We start from the raw sequence: 22,800 nt of genomic DNA, 5'->3' as shown, positions 1-22,800 counted from the left end.
TGCTGGAGTTTGCTACCTTTTCCTTGTGCAGTCCTGTTCTGTGCGGGGAGGTGAGGGACTCTGCCAGTTTGGGAAGTGGGAACTGCCACTCCAAAGTGTGACCTCCCTGGGCAGACTTTAGCTTGTCTTGGAGCAGGGGAAAGCCAAGCCCCTTACTGCTGGGTTTGATGACTGTGTGAAAACAACCTACTGATGAGACCCTTCCCAGACCCCTCCACCAACTCCCCGCTCACCCCTTCTCCTGGTCCTGTACTCAAGTGTTGCCATCGCAGTTTGTCCTGTCTCAGTTCTCCCTGTTTGTCCTGGCACATCTGGCTCTTTTGCCCCTCCTGTTCCCAATTTCCTTTTCCTGCTGCTTCTCTCTGTTTGGCCACGCTTAAGCTCCCACTTCATTTCTACCCTCGCAGACAAATTTTTTGGTAGTCATTGCCGTTCGCTCACTCCTACAACCGTCTTTTAGACCCACTGCATCCAACCCTGGGGACAGGAGAAACCAGCTCCTGCGTGGCACATGTGTACCAGGGAGAAATGTCTTGCATGAGCCAGGGTGAAGTGTGTTGCCTGGTGGGACACACTGTGGGCAAAGTGCTGGAAATCCACATCTATACCAAATGCACCTCTGGACACCTTCAAACTGCTGGCTTCTCCAGCATCTCTAAGCTAAAAGCTTCAATTTTAGTTTTTCAGTCTCTTGGACACAGTGACTCTGGGCATGCCCCAGCTCGGATCTGTGTCAGGGCTCTGCAGCCAGCTCCAGGTGAGGATGGGAGCAGTGTGCTCCACCACTGCTCCTGGAAGGGCACAGCTCCTGGGACAGCCCCTGTCCTAAAGCAGCCCCCAGCTCAGTGGAAAACAGGCCTCGTCCCCACAGCCCTACAGTGCCCGTGGGGCTCAGCCTGCAAATGAGGTGGCTTTGCCGGTGTGGGGGTCATATGTGGGGGCCTGGGGGTGTCCCTGGCCTCAGGGGCTGGTGCAGGGTGTACAGTGATGGATGCCACCCCTGCAGATGCTCCAGTCCCACTTTCGGACACTGTTCCGCTCGCAGCTGCCGGTGGAGGGCAGGCTGAGCTCGGCAAACGTCTTGCCTCAGGGAGGACGTCTTCAGGGGCTCCCCTGGGGTCTCACAGCCCCCCAGGGGGTTCGGAGCCCTGGGAAGCGGGGAGGGGCGGCATAGGGTGCTGGGAGCTGGGGGTTACCCATGCAGGGGATAGGTCAGACCCTGCCTGGGGTGGAGAGGAGGTTTCAGGTACAGATGCTTGTGCTGGGTGTGAGGCCAGGGGCGATCCCAGGCACTGGCATTCCCATTCACTCAGGTTCCTGACCACAGCCTGTGCCTGGTGGACCTTTGGCGGCACTGAGGTCACCTCGTTGTGCCAGGTAGGTGGTGGGCAGCATCCTGAACGCCTGGCCTCCCCCAGCCCTCTGCTGAAGGGAACAGGTGGAAGCTTGGGCTCCCCGATGCTAGCCCTGGGAGTTGCCATCTGGAGATGAATGGTCTGAAGTGATGACAGGAGGATACAGGTGCGCTCCCTTCCTGGAGCTGGCTGTACTGCCCTGCACGCAAAGCTGCTCTGGAGGGAGAGGGGCTGCGGGGCAAGGCCCAGCGCTGTGTTTCCATCTGTCTGACAGCAGGTCAGGTTCAAAAAGCCAGGCAAATTCCGCATTCAGGGCACCAGATGCAAATAGCTTTGGAAGCTTGTGGAAGTATGGCTGTTATTTATTTGCAAGTAAGCCCAAGCAAGTGAATACCAGCTTGTATTGTTGGGTTTTGGAGATGGATGGGTATTACCAGCACAGCTGAGGCCCATGCAAGGAGCAGGATTTAGCCCTTGCTGGTGCTGACACAGCCGAGGGGCTGGGACATGGCCGGAGCATGGCTGGGAGCTCACCCCAAGCCCTGCATTCCCAGCCGGCTGTGAGGAGGAAGAAGGTTGTAGTTACAGGGTGCAGGCAAGAGGAGCAGGATGGCCCCCGCCCCTGCCCCGAGGGGAGAGCTCCTCTTCTGGCAGGATGGGGGATGCTGAATGGCTGGGAAACAGCTCAGCAAACCGCATGGAGGGCTCTGATCTGCAGGCCTTCAATGGAGGAGACCTGCAGAGCTCAGTGGTACCGATGGAGCATGGTGCTGTGCCAGAGGGCTGGGGCATGCACGTGCCACACAGACTTGGCTCCGTGCCAGATTTCCCAGGGAGAGGGGACCCCCGTGAAGGAGTGCTCACAGCTGTGAGTTATGCTGCAAGGAGCCACCCTGCCTGGTGATGATGCTGGCAGCGCTGCAGCACTGGGAGGGTTAAAAGTAGCGGCTCTGGTCCCCACTGGAGATCCGGTGGCCCGGGACAACTCACTGTTTGCGCTGTTTGTCCTTACTGAGGAGGATTGTGTCGCACTTGGCAATGCTTTGAGACTCCCCGCAAAACTCAGCTACACCAATTAAGAGTTTTTCCGCTGGCTGTCAGCTCTGGGTTGAAATCCCAGGGCCTTTTTAAAGTCCTGGCTCCTCTGGAAGAACAAAGCCTAGGTGCAAGCATCCCTCAAGCTCTTGGACCAGGAATACAAGTGCAAGTGCGGTACCGAGCCTGGGATCAATGCTGGGACAAAATGCTTCCAGCAGAAAGGTGTTTGGCTAGAAGTAGCCAGTGCTTAAGCATAGTCTGATTTTTTTTCAATTTCTTTTTATTTGTTGACTTTAAGAAAGAAGCTAATTGAATCCTCTTTCTGTAATTAGAGACACCTTGCAAGACATCTCTCTCCTTTGATCAATACGCTAGTCTGGCTCAACAGCTGCATATAGATAAAAGTACTATATATAAAGTACAAGGTATTATTCTTTTTTAATTAAAATACTTTAAAAGCTGTTTGCATAAGGTTAAGAAAACATTAAAATCCTTTCCTGGGTTATTATTAGCCTATTAATTTAAGCAAAGCCAAAGAGCTTTACAAAACAAATGTACTTTTCACTACGGAGATGACTGCTTCTCCCAGACCTTGCATCCTGGACGGTGACAATATCAAGAAAAATAATGCTGCAGCTTGCTTTCCACTCAGCATCTCTTTCCAGGTCTAGGTCTGGCTCAGCCAGGCCATGCTTGGTGTGTAAAACCAGACCGTATTTTAGCCTAAATGCAGGCTGGGGCTTTGCAAGCTGCTCAGGACCTTTCTGAGTGAAATTACTGCTGCTGAGAAAGTCTGTGACAATCTTTTAATGCTGCATCGCTCCAGCCTCCTCCTGTCACTCTTGGCATGCTGGAGTCTTCCCAAACAATGACAGCCACCCACTCCTCCGCAGGCTGGCGAGCTACCTTTGCCTTTAAGCAGCGACAAGGAAATATTCTGGACTAAAGAAGGGGCTATCCTTTGGTGCGCTCTTTAGAAATGGAAATATGCGATTCCCCTGAGCGGTTCCTGTGTAACCGGCAGCAGGGCCAGGGATGGCTTCTCCCCCTCCAGTTTGAAGGGGCAGTGTTGCAGGGGATTCCTCCAAAATGATGGTCTGCGGGGAGCGCCGCCTCTCCTCATCCTGCGTGTAGAGGGAAGGGACAGCAGCTTTCTTCCTTAAAGCAGAGAGGTTTCACTAGGGAATTGAATGTCTTTAGGGCTGTTTGCTGCTTAGCTTCTGAACAGCATGGGATGGCTGGGCTGTGCAGTGGCGTGAGGCTCAGGGAGCAGGGGTCGGGTCCTGCTCTGCTCTTTTTGCACTTGGCTCATTTCAGTGGCAAATCCCACCTTCCAAAATAACCCTGGATTTGATCCTCTGTTCTCCTGGTTAATTAAAAAACACACCTATAGGCACAAGTGATGCCAGGCCAGGCTCTGGGAGAGTTTTGGGCAGTTGGGGTCATGCAGTACAGGCTGGCAACCCAGGAGCCGCAGGCAATGGTGACCGCCTGAGGCCAGGACATCCCCCGGCTCAGGAAAGGGTCATTTCCCAGACCTCCCCAGGCCCCTTGCCAAATGATCCCAGGCTTGTGAAGTGGGGTACGGCCCCTGCTATGCCACATCCCCCTACTCGGTATGGCCCTGCCTTCCTCTAGCCCTGTCCTTGGGGGTGCTGAGCAGCCCTTCCCAGGGACACCAGCATCTTGCCAGACCAAGTGGGGGTTGGGGCCTAATCCTGCCCTGGAGGTGACAGCTCCCATGACCCGCACGGAGCCCAGCACATCACCAGCACGGTGCCAAAGGGGCTGAGGAAGCAAGGGCGGCCAGAGCCTCCCTCCTCACCTCTGGCCATCCAAGTGGCCTCCGGTTCGGCCGCAGGAAGAGGCTAACAGCGTGGGCCAGCCACCTCCTCAGCTTTGAGTATCACTTTCAGCTATTCTGAAGGTTAAACGCCTGTTTAGAGCTCCCTATTGAAGGTAGAGCTGGGGGTTCGGCATTGTTCAGGCGCCCTCCCGCTTTGTCTGGTTGCTTTCAGGGATGCCCTGAATGGGAAGCGGCCCCCCCAGCCCAGCACCCCGGCAGAAGGGCTCCTAGGGGAGAGGGGCTTCCTCCCGCCCTAATGACATTCAGGCCTCCATCGGTTCAGCTCCCGCTTTCTTTCTGCTGCAGTTTAACCCGGGCACAGAGGCCGGGCTCCATCTTACTGATCTCTGCTTGACACCCAATTACCACATGAATGGGAGAGAAAGGCTGCAAAAGGCTTTAACTCCCACTGACCCTCCTTCCCCTCTGCCTGCTTCCCCCTCTCCCCATCCTACCCCCTCGCCTTTCTCCGGCGGAGGGAGTTCAAAACTGAGACGGGGAAATCAAACAAAGCCCCGAGTAAGGAAACCCATTGTCACCGCCTCCACGATGGCTCCCCTTTCGCCAGCTATTGTTCCCCTTGAAGTTTGACTTGCTGTGTGGAAGGATGCGAGCAGCTGTTTGTGCATTCCCCTGATGTTTTATTGAAAAATAATTGAATCATCAGTTCGAGGCTCTCTGATAAAATGTTTCCTCGTAGCACTGGGCACCGCTGTATTTATAAACTACGTTTCCCTGTAAAACATGATGGCAACCTAAACTGCTTCCTCCAGAATAAACCCTTGGCGGAGGGATGGGGGCATGCCCCTTCTGTACTCAAGGGGAAAGAAAAAGTGTGCAAATGGGGGGGACAGGAATAAAGCCAAGACTGAGACAAAGGAAATTAAACCCTCTTTATTGCCAGGCTCCATTTCCAACCTGTTCTTTTGTTTAGCGCAAGGCGGGCGCAGCCGGAGCGCCCTGGTCAGCTGCCTCTGGCCCTGCAGGGCTGGGGTGGGCAGCACAGCTACCTGGGGACCCTGGTCCTGCCCAGTGCCATTCCATGCTGGGGACCAAGCGAGGCATCTGCCATGGAGAATGGGGTATAAAAAGTGAAGTTTGGCTTGAGTAAAGCACAGGGATGCATCCCTGTGTTTGAATGAGAAGTGAGTGTGTTACAGTGAACTGAACCCAGAGTACACATTCAAGGTAGGAGCCTTGCCTTTATCTAGTTTTGCTTTATGTACCCATTTATCAAACACCATTGATGTTTACAGCACTTTAGAAATAACAGTCTCAGTGTTACACTTTCTCAAGGAGATTATGTGCTTGCTTTCCCCATCCCCAAGTGTGAGCTGGAGAGTCTGTGATGCTCTGATTTCAGCACCCAGCACAGAGACAGGACTTGCTCCTCTCCCAAGCACATGATGCCCATAAAAATGTCCCCCATATCTCATGTGATCACTGACTGTATTCCAGGGCAATTGTTAACAGCAGCCAGCTTTGAATGCTTGAATAAACCAAACTGGTATTTATGATAACTGTTCTCTTTCTTTTTAATTTCTTTTTGCATTTCCGGGGAAGTACTAACACTAAATCTGTAATATTTTGTTGTATTTCTACAACTCGAGAATCAAGATCCTTTTAGGAGCCAGTTCTCCTATTGTTTGGCCTCATAAATCGTTTCTGGAAGCAAGCAGAATAGCTCATATAAAACCATAACTGCAAACACTGATCTGGAGTCCAGATTACCAGATCCTCTGTATATAGAGTGCTTCAGCCATTTCTGAAGTGTACAGCTGTAAGATTTTTGTCTAAGGCTTCTTTCCTCAGCTGATTTCCGATACAATCAACATCCTGGGCTGTATCTCTGAGATACTCAAAAGCCTTGCGATTTAGAGATATTTAAAATCCAGCTGGAATTTTTGGATGAAGACCACGGTCAACAGCTTCACGTCTCTGCCATCACGTAACCCTGGCAGCGACGGCAGCATTCATCTGCGCTGGGGACTGGCCTTTCCTGGGGCCCAGCCTGGAGAATGATCTCCTCTGAGAACAAAAGGCCATTACAAACACCACCACCTTCTGCTCTCGGGGTTAGGCATATTCTGACCCCCGTTAGCATAAACGAAGAGCAATCTGTCTGCGTAAATTTATGTCCCTTACGCATAATGCACCACGTATGTGTGTATATATTACATTTCTATGTGCATGTGTGCACGCACACATGTATTTTTTACATCCAAACCCTCCACTGAGCAGAGGGAGGGTTAAGGGGCTGCGGTTTTTCCACCCAGACTCCCCAGTACCGGTCCATGTTGTGGGGGAGAAAAGCCTGTGCCATTGCACAGCCCAGCTGTCACCGCCATGGCTGCGTCATGCCAGTGTACACACTTCTCCCTCTGGGGACGGATGTGGAAAACAAAACAGGCGACAGATGTGAGCCGCGCTGTTTAACGCCGTGCTGGAAGGTGCCCGGTGCCACAGGGATGCACTCACTAGGGAGGCTGCCCGAGCAGAAGGGGCTGCACGCTGCCGCCCGCTCCAGTGCGCAGGAGCACGCCTTCCACGGTGCTGGTGGTGATGGAGCAGCCGTTAGCGCCCAGCCTGGCGGCAGGAGCATGCCTTCCACGGTGCTGGCGGTGACGGAGTGGCCGTTAGTGCCCAGCCTGGCTGTTGCTGCCTCCCCACTAAAAATCTGCATTAAGTGCGAAGCAGCCGGTTGGCTTCGCCGCTGGGGAGCGCCTGCTTCAGCACCTCACTTTTGCAAGGCTGAAGCATTCTCCACATATGAAAAGGGGCTCTGTGTGTAACAAGATGTGGATTTAATGCAGAAATAGGTGTTCTAAAATGACATCGCCTGGCGCAAGAGGCCAGTGCGCACCCCTGGAGATGCGGGCCTCCCGGGCATCAGCCCTGAGGAGAGCCTGCACCTGGCCGCTGGGCCCCGGCACGGAGGAGGCCTCCGCGGAGAGGTCTCCCCAGGACCAGCCCGCTCGGTCCGCCGCCCGCCTGCCCCAAGGCCGCAGCGGGGCCCGGGAAGCCCGGCGGGGCCCGGCGAGGCCGCGGCTGCCGCGCCCAGGGCCACCCCCACTCTCGCCGTTGCCGGGCAACGCGGCGCGGCCGGAAGCCGGTGCGGTACTTCCGGCGCCGCCCGCACGCGCCTTCCTTTCCCGCCCGCCCGCCGCCAAGATGGCGGCGCCCGTGTCGTTGCAGGTGGAGTTCGGGTGAGCGCGGGCGGCAGCGGGGACCGGGGGCCCGGGGCCCGGGCGGAGAGTGGGGCCGGGCTGGGCTCCTCGGCGGGGCGGCCGCGGCCCTGAGGCGGAGAGGCTGCTCTGCGCGGCCTGGGGGGCGGCGGCGAGTGTGGCAGGGCCCGGGGCGGCGAGTGCAGCCGCCCCCGGGGCACCGGGCCGGCGCGTCAAGCACCGCCGGGGGGGGCCGAGCACCGCCGGGGCGGCTTCCCGCGGCGTTGCGGGGCGGCCCCGGATCCGCCGTGCTGGGCCGGCAGCCGGCCCTGCCCTGCGCCCCGGCCTGGCCTCGCTGGCGGCGCTGTGCGCTCCCTGCGAGTCCTTCCCTGGCTCCCCTTCTAACCTTTTTTTTTTTAAATATTAAAATTATTTATAAAATCCTTCCACTCGTCTTTCAGCTTTTTTTCTCTCTACATTATGTATTTGTAACTCTGTGTGTTTTCGTGTGTGCGGACACGTGCTCTCACTTTGCTTTGTGTTCCATTCAGTTCGTTGGGTGTGAAACGGCCGGTTCTCGCTCTGTACTGTTTTAGTTTTCAGGTCGTCGTGGCTGTAGCATCTGCATTGCTAACGCTTTGGCGCTGGGACGCTAAAGTGCTTGCAGTGGAAGTCTGTGCATATTTGTGGAAATACTTGTGTCATTTTGTTAAAGCCTCCTTTTAGCAGAAGCTAAAAGGGTGCTATTTATTCGCTTTTTCCCACCCTTTCATAAACACAGAAATGCCATAACCCTTTAAATACCCTTCTCCTTAAGAATCCTTTCCTCAGTCTTTCCCACTTCCAGCTGCAGTAACTCTAATTTTCCCAGAAGAGTGAGATGCATTTTTGCTTCCCTTGGAAATGCATAAATGAGCTCTCTATGTACAAATCACAGCTGAGTTCCTCACAGCTAGCACATCACAGAAGGACCTTATCTTGCAATCTACATTTCCCGCTGTAACAAAGCGTGACCTTGTTTTCATTACATAAAAAAATGTTTTTCATATAATTGTTGTGACTTGTTCTCTCACATGAATCTCAGCTCATGTTAATAATCGCTGCTTCAATTTTCAGATAACTATTTTTTGTGAGCTGGTGGAAGAACACCAACAGAGTGCTCTTTAGGAGAGTTGCTGCATATAAGTAACGCTGCTGAGGGCATAACAAGGGTCCTGTTGTGCTCTTCCATTGCAAAGCCAAGAAAACCTAGTGTGACATTTTTAGATATTGAATTTAAAGGAACTTAGAAATGTCTGGATGTATCTTTGTTGATATTTAGGTGGAGATTATTTAGTTTAAATACTTCTCTATCATGTTGGTTTCCAAGGGATGCGAGGCACTAATAAGTTTCCAGAAAGTAGCTTAATAAGAACATCTTTCTGAAGTAATCCACGTTTCAGTTGGAAGAACATTTTGCCACAATTATATGCCCTTTGAAAATGGGTTGGTCATTTTTCTGCCTCGGTTGAGTATCAAGTGAGTTGAGTTTTTCAGGTGTTTCCTAAGGATTAAAACTTTGGCCACCTTGTTCAGTCTAGAGTCGAGAGCTCACACTGTCTGCTTCTGTGATGCTTACCTTGAGGTAGCGTTCATGTTAATTAGTGTTGTTCCTGCTCACATGATAAAGTTTTATAATCTTCTGAGTTTGGCCTGTTGCCTCACAGCATCAGGAAAACTAATTTGTGTTTGTGAAGTTCAAGATTTTCACAATTGTTCTCTTTCCAGAAAAGGAATATAGGGGAGGAGCTTGCTGAGGGTTGTAAGTTGCAGTTACAAAAGTTAATTATTTTTTCTAAGAGCCTAAGGAGATTAGGTACCTGGACTCAATTTAAATCCCATTTTTTTAGGACCAGCTCCTGTACTTGCCAGCCTCTGCATATTTTGCTCATGCTTTATCTCTTGTGCTTGCAGAGGCCATCACTTAGTTATCTGAGGCTAGTTCCCCAGTACGTTCTGAATATTGGAAGAGGGATGTTCATCAGGTTGTTCAGTGGAGGAAGACTGGGTATTTATTTATTTTCACTTGAACTTGTCATTGTTGCTTACTCTGCTTGCTTCTCCCAGTCAAGTCCTTCCCAAGAGGGAATGCTTTGTAGTAAGTAGATGAAGAAAGGGTTGCCAGGACTCAAGGACTGCTGGCTCTGCAGCTGACTTGCTGTGTAACCTCATGTGAGTCATTTCTTCTCTCTGTTCATAAGTGGGAACCGGAGGAATGTTTATTCCAGAAGGATGGTATGATTTTTCATGTTTTGTGAAATACCTTGAGACTTCTGGCTAAAAGGTGTTAGGGATGAGCAGTGTTGGATGTAGGGCGGTGGCTGTGATGTTGTTTGAATGGAAGCAGTGCCGATAGCTGAAGGGAGAGGGAAAGCGTTAGGTTAGACACTGCATGGCAGTTTGTAAGTGCATTGAGATGGGAGCCATCTTCCTGTTCCTCTGGGATGATGCCTGGCACCGTGGGGTTCTGGCCCGCGTTGGAGCCTCCTGTATGTGTTGGCGATGGGAGCTGGCAGCTTCCCCTATGAACTTGTGGTTTGAGAGAGGAAAAAAAGACAAAGAGAATCCTGTGATAAATATAGTCTGTGTCATTTGTTTTCTCTGTTGTGGCATCTATGTAAATCGCCTCTTTTGTACTGTCTTCTTTTTGACAATAAAGCAAAATCTCAGTGGTTCATTGTTTTTATTTCAGAGGTGGTGCAGAACTCTTGTTCGATGGTGTCAAAAAGCATCAGGTGACTTTGCCCTGTCAACCAGAACCTTGTGAGTATCAGAACCTGTTAGTTAACTTGAAAGAATGACAACAAATGAAACAAAGCTGGTTGTACAGTAGTTTCATTAGTTGGCAACAAGGATCAATGTATTTTAAAAGCACTTTAGACACGCCATGGATCAGAGAGCTCAGCAGATGATGGTTAGTCCTCAGAGTAAATACCAAGAAGAAACAGTCTGAGCATCTTTCCTGTCCTCTAAACACTTGTGAATCAAGTCCTTCCTTAAGTATTTTGCCTCCCTTCTGGATAGACAGCAGCCTCTGAATGTTTCCATCCAGTCTGCATTTGTCTTGCTTGATACTTGAAACCGCTGATAACCTCCTTTCCCCTTTGTTTTTTCTTGCCTGTTCTGAGGTTTCCAAGAGGCGTATATGTATGTGTGTGCATATATATGTATTGTACAGATATGTGGGTGTGTGTATAGCAATGTAACATAAATGTATTTTATCTACTCATCTGACTTTCAAGTATATGTAATCATTTTGTATTAACCGTGCAGCTGAAAATGGCAAAGCCTAATGCTCAAATGTGTGCTGGTCATCCTGCCTTTCTCTGGTTTGTGATTTGGAGTATCAATACTGAGAAGTGCTGTACACTAACTCTCGTTTCTCCTTATGTGTGTGCATACTTCAGTTACAATGTAATTTTGCTGCAGGTATGTTTTGAATTCTTCAAGTTAGATAGCAATGCTAATGCTTGAGAGTGGGATTATAAACTGAAATAATACAAAGCATCAGGGAATGTTAACAACTAATATCTCATGAATGACTAATACCATAATCTATGTACTGTGAACGTTCAGGCCTGAAATCTCCTTGCCGTGCCTGGAAGTAATTAGAGATTGGTAGAAGCGCTTTTGATGCTTGGACATTAGTATGTATAATTCAAATATAATAGGAGCACTGGAATAGTGTGTTATGTTGTGGTTAAGGACAGGAACTAGGGATCCAGAAACGTGACCTGATGCTGATTTGCTTTGTGAATTTAGTTCTGTTGCTTAACTTTCCCCTGTTGCTAGTGAAGTAGTAGCGATATTTTCACGTATCACAAGAGAGTTCAGCATTAAATTCCAGCACTCTTAAAGCACTTAAGATCCATAAATGGAAGGTAGTAAAAAAATTCCAAAACACTCATTTAGTTGTTTTATAAACTTGGAGGCTGGAGCATAATTTTCCTCAGCATTCTGTAAACTTAAAATACCCACTTATATGTGCTTCATTGATGGTGTTCAAACCATGATCAGATGCTCAAGAAGAAGGGGTTATTACATGAGATGTTTATTTCTGTCAGGGGAAGGAGGTGGGGGATTAATATCAAAGCATGATTCTTCTAGCCCGATGGTTGTCAGCGGTGCAGTTGTATGTGGCCTAATCCATTTCCACTTGAAGCTGCTGGGAAGACTTCTATAGACTTCACTAGGAGCTGGATTTATCCTAAAGAATAAATCTTTCCCTGAAGATCTGACTCAGACTCAAGGTTCAAACTCATGATCTCCGGTGATTCATTCTAGATTCATCTAACACATTATTGCTCCCAGCTTTTCACGCTGCCTTGTTTTTTCAGATGCTGCTACCCCTGTAACAAGAGTGGCAGAATGGACAGTGTGCCCACTTGCCAGCTCCCCTGGTTTGCAGCCCGCTGTTTTCATGTGCGTTGAGTGACAGGGAGGTTTCTGGTTTTGGGTTGGTTGTGGATTGCAGTGGCTGAAGAGCAGACGCTGAATCGCGAAGCTTCTACTATAGTGATGTTTACACCCAGCACAGGGATGGGGTAGGCAGAGGTGGGGTTAATGTCTGACAGTAAGGGGTTGCTGGAGACACCCCTCACAGTATTTCAAGATGAGAATTATGTTGTAGTGGTGAGGAATCAGTAGAATCATATCAGAAACAGATAAATAAGAGATTTGGTAAATTCTTGCACTTTTATGTTGTTCCTAACACCACATATTTTCCTCATTCACACTAAGAAAGTTTAATTCGCCTATTTCTGGGTAAATAAAGATGTACATAGTATGTTCCCTGCTGCCCTCATGCACCCAGAATGACAACGATTAGAGAAGTAAAGTAAAACGGCTCAGTTCTACTCAGTGCATCCTGTTGCTTACCTTACCCTGTACGTTTATTACTTAATACTCTGGGGAGAGATCCGTAGTATGAACGCTGCTTGAAGACCTGCACTTCTAACCCCATTTTAACTGATTTCATTAGCCGTCAAGCTTATTTTTGGCCATTTGGCCTCTCTTACCTACTCTTCCTTTCTACTTTTGTCATTGTCCTCCTTTTTGCAGAGCAGCTGCTTCTCTCTGGGACATTGGGCCCAGCTATATTTTAATTGTTTAGGCATTTTTTACATATCCCAGAGATGAGGGGAGGTGGAAAATTATATAAAGAAATACCTACAAATATCGATGTGAATAAAACAAGCTGTGCTTCATAGTTGATGGGGGCAATGTTCTCTGAGTGATAATAATGTTGTTTGTTTCTTCTGTGGTCATTTCCTTTTTCCTGGTAACAGGCACTAGGTGGAAAGTAGGTGGGTTCCAGATCCAGTTAACTTTTTCAAGATTTGATTTTCTGTCCTTTTGTGATGCCTGGAGATGGGCTCCTGGAGGGAGTAGGAAAGGCAGGAGGAAGGAAGCTGCAAATGGGACAAGAGCAAGTCATGAGGGGTACAGCCGTGTGGTGGGACCTGTTTTTATTATCCAAGAGTTTTTTTGTGTCCTAACATCAGTAAAACAGCGGTTCTTTATTTCCCAAGCGGAGCTGTATTAGACTGCATGTTGAAGTTGCTGCCAAGTAGGAACTTAAAAAGGTGTGCTTTATCTGCCAAGGCAGAGAGATTTACATAAGCCACACTTGTACAGGAGCTGCTGTGGAAAGAAGACCTCAAGTTAAACAAGAATCTTGTCCCAAATTGCTGGCTATTTTGATGATATCATTGATAATGCTGTTAGAGGATCTAAAGGCATTATGCCCTGTTAGCTTATTCTGTGTAAAAACAGTGTGTGTGGGAGAAAGCAGCTGGGGGAATAACGATCTTTGTCACATGGAGAGAGGATTAAATTGGCAGGGAAATCAACTTTATTTCCAAGCATCTAAGAGGCTATTAGAGACAATGGAGCATAAAAGAGAGAAACCCTAAATTAAAAACTGAAAATGTATTTGGCAGCCTCCTCCTGAAACAAGCCACAGTAATTTAACCAAGTGCTTCAGTAATCAAATAGATCATTGTATGACTGCTCTGCAAGTGATGCCGGAGCTCCTTCCTCCATCTCTCTGGGCCTCACAGTGGTGGATTTGTCTATGGCCATGCAAGTTGTGGGATGCTGTTGGAAGGGTAGGAAGTCACTGGCATTGTTTAACCCTTGTAGTCATTTCAGGTTTAGCTCAGCGGTATCATGCTGATGAAGAGTGTTTACAAAACCTCTCTTCTGTGCTGTCTACTGGATGTTGTATGTGGAGGTTGGGGCTGTTTGTAAAGTCTCTGGCTGTTGTGCTGCAGGCTGCTCAGCTGCTGGTCGCAGGCCTCCAAATTCCAGCTTCTCCTGTGGTTTCAGTGATGGGACTTGTGTTTTTGGAGCAGCAGTGACCAGTTTCAGCAGTGATCGCTTGGACCTTCTGGGGTAATCAAGAATTCACTGCATGTTTTGGCACTTACAAATCTGGAAGGATAAATTTTTAATTAGTGTGTTTTGGTAATTGTTTGTGGTTTCCCTTTACCAAAACCCCAGGGAAAAAGCCTGTTGCTAATCAGGGGGGTTTTAGAGGGAAAATTAAAATAATCTGCCAAGTGCTGCTTATGGTAAATCCCCATAGAGAAGAAGAGCATGGTCTGCTCCTCGAGAGCTTTGCTTTCCAGGGGGCTTGTTCTGCGCAGCATGGAGGACTGCTGGGGAGTTGGGAGCATTCATCTCCTCGGAAAAGAGACTGGGGATCTCAAGAGATCAGACCTGTGTTACAGGCAGAATGGCTTAAAAAATTCAGCGTGGCGTGTGTTCAGAGTTGACTGGGGTGCTATGCCAAAACAATGTGCAAAACCAAGAGTGACAGTTGGCATCCATTATCTGTAAGTGCCTGGTGCTGTTGGTAGGTAGTACATCGTGGTCAAGTTACTAATAATCTGGAATATTTTCTTTTATATTTATTGCTCTGTTTATTATTCCTAACATTTTAAAACTTGCTCTAAAGAAAGAATAAAAATACATTTGGTAATGCAGAGGCTTATTAGAAAAATCATAAAAAAACCCATAGCTTTGTGAAATTCATGCAGTCAAATCTTTTTAACCACGGTGTATAGTGCTCGCAGGTCTTGGAGGACTCCGGTTATTCCCCTGCTTGTGCGTCTCTCTTAGGCGGGTCATTATACCTTTGCTGGCCAGGAAAGGGGACTCGGTGGGTTATGCGGGGTGGGACCTCAGGCTGGACTAGCTCAGCCCTGGATCCCGGCTGCTCTTTCCAGCAATCGGTGCGAGCAGCCGTGTTTGCAGCACCAGGAGCCTGGTGTGATGCTGCAGGGCTGCTGCTGCTGCTGCGATCGAGCGGGCGCGTTTGCAGCCTTGGCGTGGGGCTAAGTGGCTGCGTGCGTGGCTTCGGGTCGCCGTCCCAGCGAGGCCACGCGACCTCTGCGCAAGGAACGAGCCCTTCAGAGGGAGCGGGGACACAACGGCCGCCCTGGCAGGAGCAGTCCCAGCGCGAGGCCGCGGAGCCGCGTTCTCAGCTCAGCTCATCCCAACTCATTGTGGAAGGAGCTTCCCAGGCACCGAGAAACCAGCTCTTGTGTGTGACCAAATCCCTGGGATAACAAAGCCTGGCTGTTCCACCCTCCTTCCCAGCCGCTGTATTGCAGTGCGGACACCTAGCAGGATAACCTTTCTGTGCCAGCCCCCCCTCCCTGCTCTCCCTTTTCTCTTGGTGGGATTTGCTGTGCTGACAGCACTGTTCAGAGGGTGGCAGCGGAGCAGGGCTGGGGAGGAGGATCCGGGCCCTTTAAACCGCTTAGCATGCGGTTCACACGGCTCCGGGCCAGCTGTTCCTTTCTCCTCCTGCCCTCACTCGCAGGAGTTGTTTGCTGAGCTCAGAGCTCCTGTGCAAAATTGCTTTTCAAAAGAGCCACTTTCTGCTTAATTAAACAATGAGCCGCCGTCCCTCTGCACATCTGTAAAGCTCCCTCTGCAGCCCCTTTATCCCACAAACTGCTCCATTCTTACCTCCATTCACTTGTAAATCTTACCCCCCCTCTCCTCCACCCTGATCATCTCACTGGCCCTTTCTTTTCCCCTTTCAAGTAAGACTGAGGAGCTTGGAGTATCTGTGGGGGTGGCTGGGTTGGGTGGACAGGAATCGGTTTAATGATGCTTCCCCTATATGAAAGTCTAATTATAGCAAAGCAGATCTGAGCCTGAAAGTGAGAGGCGAGGGCTGGATGCTGTGTGATTTCTGTGTTTAGAGGAATAAAATCATGGCAGTTCCTGAGCCGAGCTGAGACACCGACAAGTCCAGCAGCCAGAGGGTACACCAGCCAAGCTAGGAGGGGGGCAAGGAGTTGACTTCAAGGCGCTTTCTGATCCAGCTGGCAGTGCCAGGGAGAGCCCAGCCCAGGGGATTCCCTCTGCCAGGCTGGCTTCGTGCAGGGCAGTGCCAGGCTGCTGGGGAAGCCCTCTGCACTGGCAGGAGCAGCCACCTTCCTCTGGGGTCTCGGCTCTCACAGCTCACTGCAGTGGTTTGTAATGGTGATAAGGTTTTCCTTTTTAACCCTCGGTGTGCGTGCATACACACAAAACCCAGAAGCTGGGAAAACAGGAGAGAGGGGAAATAATCAGTTAGATGGGTTTCAGCTGAGCTTTATGTCTGCAGCTAGTAATGCATTCTCTGAATTGTCTTCCTGAGCAGTTTAAAAAAAAAATAAAATTAACCACCAACATTCAAGGTTAAGCAGGATAAATGAATGGGAAAGTGATGAGGTGGGATATCTCCTTCATCATTGGGAAGGACAGATTATAGCCAGGGTGATGCAATATCATCTAGCATAGATTGATAGGGAGGAATGAAGAAATGGGAGTTTGGTGCATTAGCAGAAGATTCCTGACTGCAAAAACTATTAGACCATGTCACGGTCTCCTTGGAGTTTGGTAGCAGGTCTACATTGCTCAAGCATCTTGAAATCAGAGCGGTCAAGGCTTGGGTTGGTCTTTTGTTGAGAATAAGTCTGCACTGGCAGTGGGATAAAATCACAGGACCTGTTAAGGAGATGTTATTTTTAATGCCTGGGATTCCCAATCTGGCACTTCGCTGCTGGTGCAGTAGTCTTTGAGGCTCGCCCAGTTCCTTCCTTTCACAATTTTGAACAAGAGGCAAGACCCTGGGCCAGCACTAGTGCTTTGTGATCCTAATTAAAAGAGACAGTTTGGTACACTAGCATTTATTTGGGAGCCTGAAATGACAATAGCGTTGGGTGTTACAGGATTAGATGCTCTGACTTTGGAAATGAGTAGGGATTAGGTTTACCCTGAGAATAAGCTTGGAGTGCTTTGTTTGTCACAGGAGCTGATGGATCTGGAGGCTTGCTGCTGGCTTGCGAGTGGGATTGGAGATCCCTTGAACTTGTGTTCTCCTACCAGCAATCTGCGGGGAGTGGAAGATCTCAAGCAGCGCCTCTCCAGTTCATGAGTGTTGTGATTAAAATCTCAGGGTTGAGAACTGCTGGGTGGTGGCTGGGATCTGAATCTTCACTGCTAACAGGAGGGCTATGAAAGACCCCTGTGATCCCTTCCCATTTTGCAGACACAAGAAAATGGAGCAGAGCATTGCTCTTCTAGCAGAGAAGCAAGAAAAAGATGTCATAATGCAATTAAAAATTACGGAAGCTAAGACCTTGGTGTTTGTAGCAGACAAGAACAGATGAGAGCAACGATTGGGATTCTTTTATGTCTGGCTGTAGTTACCCCCTTATTTTTCCCCTATTACTTAAATCACTGCCCACTCCAATGTGTGGCAGGATTGGCTGGTGCACTTGTCAGAGAAAAAGGATTTTGCTCTTGCTGCAAAATTTTGCCTTGCTGCTCACTCTGCATAGTACTGAACCCATTTGCCTGTGACTCCCATTTATATCAGCGTCTTCTGCAGTTTGTGGCAAACCATCGTCTGCTTCAGCAAATGCATATCAGATGGGAGGCTGGAGGAGTCTGAAGGATCCCTTAGGTCAGGTTTTGTAACAACCAGATTCCTGGAGGGACATCAGATTCAAAAGCAGAGAAGGCATGCACCTGGAGGGGCAGCAGGTACTGGGAGCTGGTTCATCTATTTTAAAAACAAGATGCTTAAGCAGGGAAAGGGGCATACAAATTGTCTTTCCATACATTTCCATGCAGGCAGGGGGAATAATGGCAGAGGAGCGGCAGGGAAGGGGCTTTGTCATGGTTACAGGCCGGTGGCTGAGAATGTGGGTGGAGCAGCGCTCGTCCAGAGTTAGTGACCTCAGTAAATTGGAGCTCAGCCATGGTCAGTATGATAAATGATCTTATTCTGGGTCAAAGAAGTGGTACCCCACAGGGAGGTATCCACAAGGCGACTAGGGAAAGCGCTGTGCTCTTGCAGCACTGACCCCTTAGTGACCAGTGCTGCATATATCTTATTTATTACAGACCAGAAGGGAATTTTTCATGATTCGGCCTTTATAGCGTTCCCCTGTTTCCCTGAAATAAGCTCCCAGTTCTGCAGCCAGTGCAAGAATATGGGTGTAATCACACCCTCTGGGTGCCCTTTGAGGCACTGTGTGCTTCATGTGGGTTTGTATGCAGATTTTAAGGCAGGGGACAGGAGGGTGTCTGGTCGTTGCATGTGCCTGCTCTTGAATCTGTCAGCAACCTGAGCAGCTCCCTGGGAGCCAAGAACAGCATGCCCGTGTCAACTGGTATTACAGTTGCACAAAATCCTTCTGCGTTTCTGCACATTTATCGGTTCAGCATGAGATCCTTCTAGTGCAACACGCAGCTTGGTGTTTCTTACTCAAGGCACCTGGTCTCTCTCTGCACACAGTGAGGGTTCTCTTTGCTGAGCTATCACTGATGAATCTGTCAGGCCCAGGAGGTTTTATTGAGCAAGGAGAGATCTATGGATTTCAGCCCTGGTTTTGAGGGTGGAAATGAATGCAGACACTTGTTCCAGGCAGTGCTAAAATGGATTCTTAGTTGCATTTTTCTTGCAGAGGAAGCTCAGCAGATTCTTCACCAAGGAACAGTTGGGGTTACGCAGAAGATCAGGCCTTGGAGGATACACAAGAGGACCAAGCAGACTGTGCAGTTCTGTCTGCCACAACCAGGAGTGTTTGTGATGCAGCTGGGCTGAAAATGAGCCGACGCTGTTGGGTTTTTGTATGCACACTTGCTGCAGTTTTTGCATCCTGTCCGCTTGCGTGACAAGCCAATGACTTTGTGTCACTGCGAGCACACATTTCGTTTTCCTGAGCTGTGTGTTTCGCTGGGTGATTTGTTTTATGCATGTATTGTGGGTTTGAGCTCCCATCTGTGCACTTGAACTAAGCAGTTTTCTCAAATGTTTTTTTGTTTTTCTTTTTTTAATTAACTTTAGATTATTTTTCCTGAGAATTTGGAGAGGTTTGATGTACTGTTAGCACAGGCAACAGAAGCTGTGTCTGTATACAAATAAGACAGGGATTTCCTACCATGTGTCAGTCCCTCCTTTGCAGTTTGAGAATATTTCAGCTTTCTTGGCCGGTTCACTCTTGCTTCTCTACTGATGCTGCCAATGGCAAGGACAGTTAATGATAATTAGAGTGGGTTTTTTAGTGTGCATGTTTGTTTGCTGTGAATGAAATGGAGTAGGCTACCAAAAGGATTTCAATTTCATCGAGGCTGTGCAGCAATGATAAAAATACTTCATTACTGGGATGAGCTGGACTTGAGCTGCTAATGCAGGAGTGAAATGCTGTATCATCTCAGCTCTCACCTGAACCTCACTCCTGGGCCAAAATGCATGGTTGCTTTTGCAGCCAAATGGCAGTACACACAGTACAACTGTGTTCCTGCAAATAGCAAATGCCTGTGTTCTGTGATGGGGGCCAGCTTCAGAACCGGCCTGAGTGTAGAACTGCTGCGTCATAGTGATGGTTTAACTTGTCAGCGGATGGGGTGCCTGACCAGGCTGAGATTTTTTTCCTTTCTTATATGTCATTTGTAGAGGACCTGCTGTTTACATAGCAAATCCTCAGCTCAGGGAGCTGGAAACCTGTTAGACCCATAGCATAGTATCAGAAAGAAAATGTCTTAGGAACGTTATGTGTGCAACTGTAAGAGATAAGTGGTTGTGCTATAATTTACCTCTTAGTAAAAAAAAAAAAAATGATAACATACAGAGTCCTGAGCTGTTGATCAAAACTGCTATTCGAGGCACTGAGCTGCAAGATGGCTTCTCCCCAGACCCCTTGCAATGGAAGTAATCTTGTTCCTTTTCAATATCTTACTTGTGGGAGATGGTTTGGTTGTGGCTCTGGTCATTTTTCATCCTTTATAATTGATTTGTTCTAGTAATATTGGTGTACAGCATGTAGAGATGTGAAGGTGGGGAGAAAAAAATTCAATGCTGAGAAAGCAACCAAAAGTATTGTGTCTTAAGGTTGGCTGTGGAGAAGGGGTCTTAATTTTCATTGCAATTTGGTGCGGGGAAGCTCCAGGCATGCACAGGGGTATCAGGTTTTTTTCCTGCTGTCTAAATTCTTCAGTATGTGCATGTGTGACTTCTGGGGAGGAGTAAATGAATGTTGGCTCAGATGGGGATGAAAATAACATCTTATTATGGAAGGAGTAGGGGTGAGGGAGTCTTCCAGCTCAGCCTCGAATAAATCAGTCCTCTCACCCCTTCGTCCAGGCTGCTTCTAGGTGGCTGTCTTTTATCCAGCTGGTGCAGCGTGTTTCTGTTTAAATGGTCTCTCCTGAAAGGTCCCAGAGGAAAGGGCTGCTTATTCCACGCAAGGAGAATGGTATATCACACAGCTCATTGTTGTGTGCCCTGCCGCAAGTGCATAAATATGAAACAGCTCGCGGGCGTTGCTGTGGTGGGGCTGGTGTCCCCTTTGTGCCCCCCCTCCTTCTCCTGAAGGCTTCTCTCCATCTTTCTTCCTCGCCGGCTTTCATTTCTTGGTGATGGAGAGCAGGAGCCGTTTGGGTGTGAGATCCTGAGGGCTTTACGTTGCAGCAGCATTTTTCACGGGATGGTGAATATAGTTAACTCTTGTTCTGGTGGCTGACCGACCGGCATGGTATATATATACACCTTCTGAGTGGCGCGTGCTGTCCCGGGTGCACGTTGCTAGGAAGGTGGTAGAAAATAATCTATTTTGGTAGAAAATAATCTATTTTGTGCTCTTAACTATGTGTCATTACAAGGGAGTCATGGGTTGGCTCCAGGCAGATTACTCTGGCTCACGGGGCAGTTTTAAGGCACAAAGCAGCTCTTTTTGCCCTGATCAGAGTGATCCAGTGCTTGGAAGCAGCAATACCTGTTGTGCTCTGGGCAGCCGTGTGGTGGAACTGGTGTGCTGGGGGGGGAGGCTGCCATCCTGAGGCACTGACGCTCTGGAAAGCGTTTTAGGGGGAGGCAACATAGGGAATCTCAGAGCGTCCCCCTCCCCCTTTCCCCATCTGCTGCAGATGGATATGTCCCCATTGCCTAGTTGATGTGCACCTGCCTACACCAGGGTTGTTCAGCCTTGGTGTGACAGAAGTGATGGGGATAATGCTATTCAGAAGAACCGCAGCTCTGCTCTGGGTGGTATCGGTGATCCCATAAAATCCTGGGGTAAGGCAAGGACTTGGAGTCAAGCCACTACATGTGCATTTATTTTTGCTGGTTGTGAAGTAAATACACAGGGAACCGTACACAGGGTTTGGTTTTAGCTCAGAAGTGTGTGTGGAAATTTTCCCCCTGACTATGATGTGCTTACCACACAGACACGGAAACCTCTTCTGCCGTCCCCGTTCATCCTGCAAGCAGGGCTCCAGCCCTCACTGGTGCATTTGTGCCTTCGAAAAGCTTCCTCGCGCCTTGAAAACAAACAAAACTCTTTTGGGGCTTTCAAAAGGCTGTTTAAAGGAGCCCCAGGAGAATAACTGATTGTGGATTCAGAATGATGAAGTGGTTTGTGGAACGGTGAAATATAGAGGCAAATGCAGAAGAACTCCACATTGCAATTTGTCAGCTTCTCTAAACCCTGTAACGGATTATTCCCCCCCTCTGTCGCTTCTCACCTCTCCAATAGGAAATTAACTGATGCTATCACTAAAGAAATTGTTTTTGCCTCACAAAGTAAAATTGATACTATAAAAACCCGCCAGCAGTGTCTCCTCCTCCTTTTACATGAAGACAAATCCTTCCTGTCACCTACTGAAATGGAAAGATAAAGGCTGAGCTTTAATAAAGAAGCTATAAGCACAAAGTGTAGAGGGAGGGAGCAGGCACAGCATGGGGAACATGCCATAGCAGCAGGTGTGACGCCGAGGGATGTTGCAAGTGTCCAAAATACAACTACTGTGGCTGGTGCCTACATGCGTGTTTAATGCATGGTTACCTACACATTTGTGCCCCAGAACTCATGTTTCCAAGAGTTCTCACTGATTTTGGTACTGGTAATGTCTGTCTTTATTTCTTTCAGGTTCTTAGGCTTGCTTGTTTGGACTTTTAAAATCTAATTAAACACATAGAGAGCTAAACAACAATTTGTTAGGCAATAACGGAATGCACAGGATATGGGATGTGTTAAAGAAACCTTAACATCAGCAGTCTCCCGCTGGACTGGCGCTTCAACATGAACTACATTCATTCTTTGTGGGATGCATTTTCTGCAGGAAACCTCTTCTGCCAAGCCATGGGGTTTGGGGCAGAGCTCTGAGCTCCCTGGAGGCAGGGCTGCCTGTTAGATGCTGGAAGGGGCAATCCTGTTAGGTGGTTTCTTTGACTGGAGGTTTGCAGCTCTCCCCATTCGTCCTGTGTGTTCCTGATCTACTCTTTTGTGGATAAACAAGCACTTTGTTCTGGCATCAGCTAGGAGCCGTCAGCTAGTTTGTAAACTGCTGTCCTTTCTCCTTTCAGGGGATATCAGAAACCTGCTAAAGTGGATCAGACAGAATCTGCTGAAAGAACGACCAGAATTATTTATGCAAGGGGAATCTGTGTAAGTAGAGCTGTTATGAATCCTCCTTGTGTCTCTCTGTTGAACCCCACGGTTTTTCCTGTTGGTTGCGAGATGCAAAGTAACGACCATGAAAATATGGGCTTTGCTAAAGTGACAATGGGAGGAGTCCCACATTACGCTTTGCACCGTTCCAAGGAGAGTGCCTTTTGCAGCCCTCACCCCAAATCTATAAACCTGAAATGTGAAGCAGGGCCATGTATATATACTACCTCTGTGTTGTTTGTTACTTGGAGCCGTGTAGTGTGTATCCTCAGTTCCAGGAGTTTTTAGCAGGTCTGTCTGTTCCCTGCTGACATCACTGGGGCTGAAGCAGTCAGTCGGAGAAATGCCAACAAATATTTCTTCTGGGAAATGTATTTTTATTGTCAAAATGGGGCCAA

At 48.7% G+C, this 22,800-nt stretch overlaps 1 protein-coding gene and 1 long non-coding RNA gene across 2 annotated transcripts in view; both read left to right on the top strand.

Annotated features, from left to right (window-relative positions):
• The first annotated feature begins 7,357 nt into the window (after nucleotides 1–7,357).
• The window catches only part of URM1 (ubiquitin related modifier 1), a 17,091-nt gene continuing 1,648 nt past the window's right edge, over nucleotides 7,358–22,800 (top strand). The window contains exons 1-3 of the mRNA XM_056352354.1: nucleotides 7,358–7,445; nucleotides 10,135–10,205; nucleotides 22,318–22,399. Of these exons, the coding sequence (XP_056208329.1) occupies nucleotides 7,411–7,445; nucleotides 10,135–10,205; nucleotides 22,318–22,399 (188 nt within the window). The 5' untranslated portion in view covers nucleotides 7,358–7,410. The remainder of the gene's footprint in view (nucleotides 7,446–10,134; nucleotides 10,206–22,317; nucleotides 22,400–22,800) is intronic.
• Nucleotides 10,212–14,431, top strand: LOC130155264 (uncharacterized). Its single transcript, XR_008823988.1, has 2 exons — nucleotides 10,212–11,864; nucleotides 13,718–14,431. It is a non-coding gene; the product is annotated as an uncharacterized LOC130155264 (long non-coding RNA).

Source organism: Falco biarmicus, chromosome 9 (genome assembly GCF_023638135.1).
Source record: "Falco biarmicus isolate bFalBia1 chromosome 9, bFalBia1.pri, whole genome shotgun sequence".
Taxonomy (NCBI): Eukaryota; Metazoa; Chordata; class Aves; order Falconiformes; family Falconidae; genus Falco; species Falco biarmicus.
The sequence above is the reverse complement of the archived record's forward strand: the minus strand, read 5'-3'. Positions and strand labels throughout refer to the sequence as shown.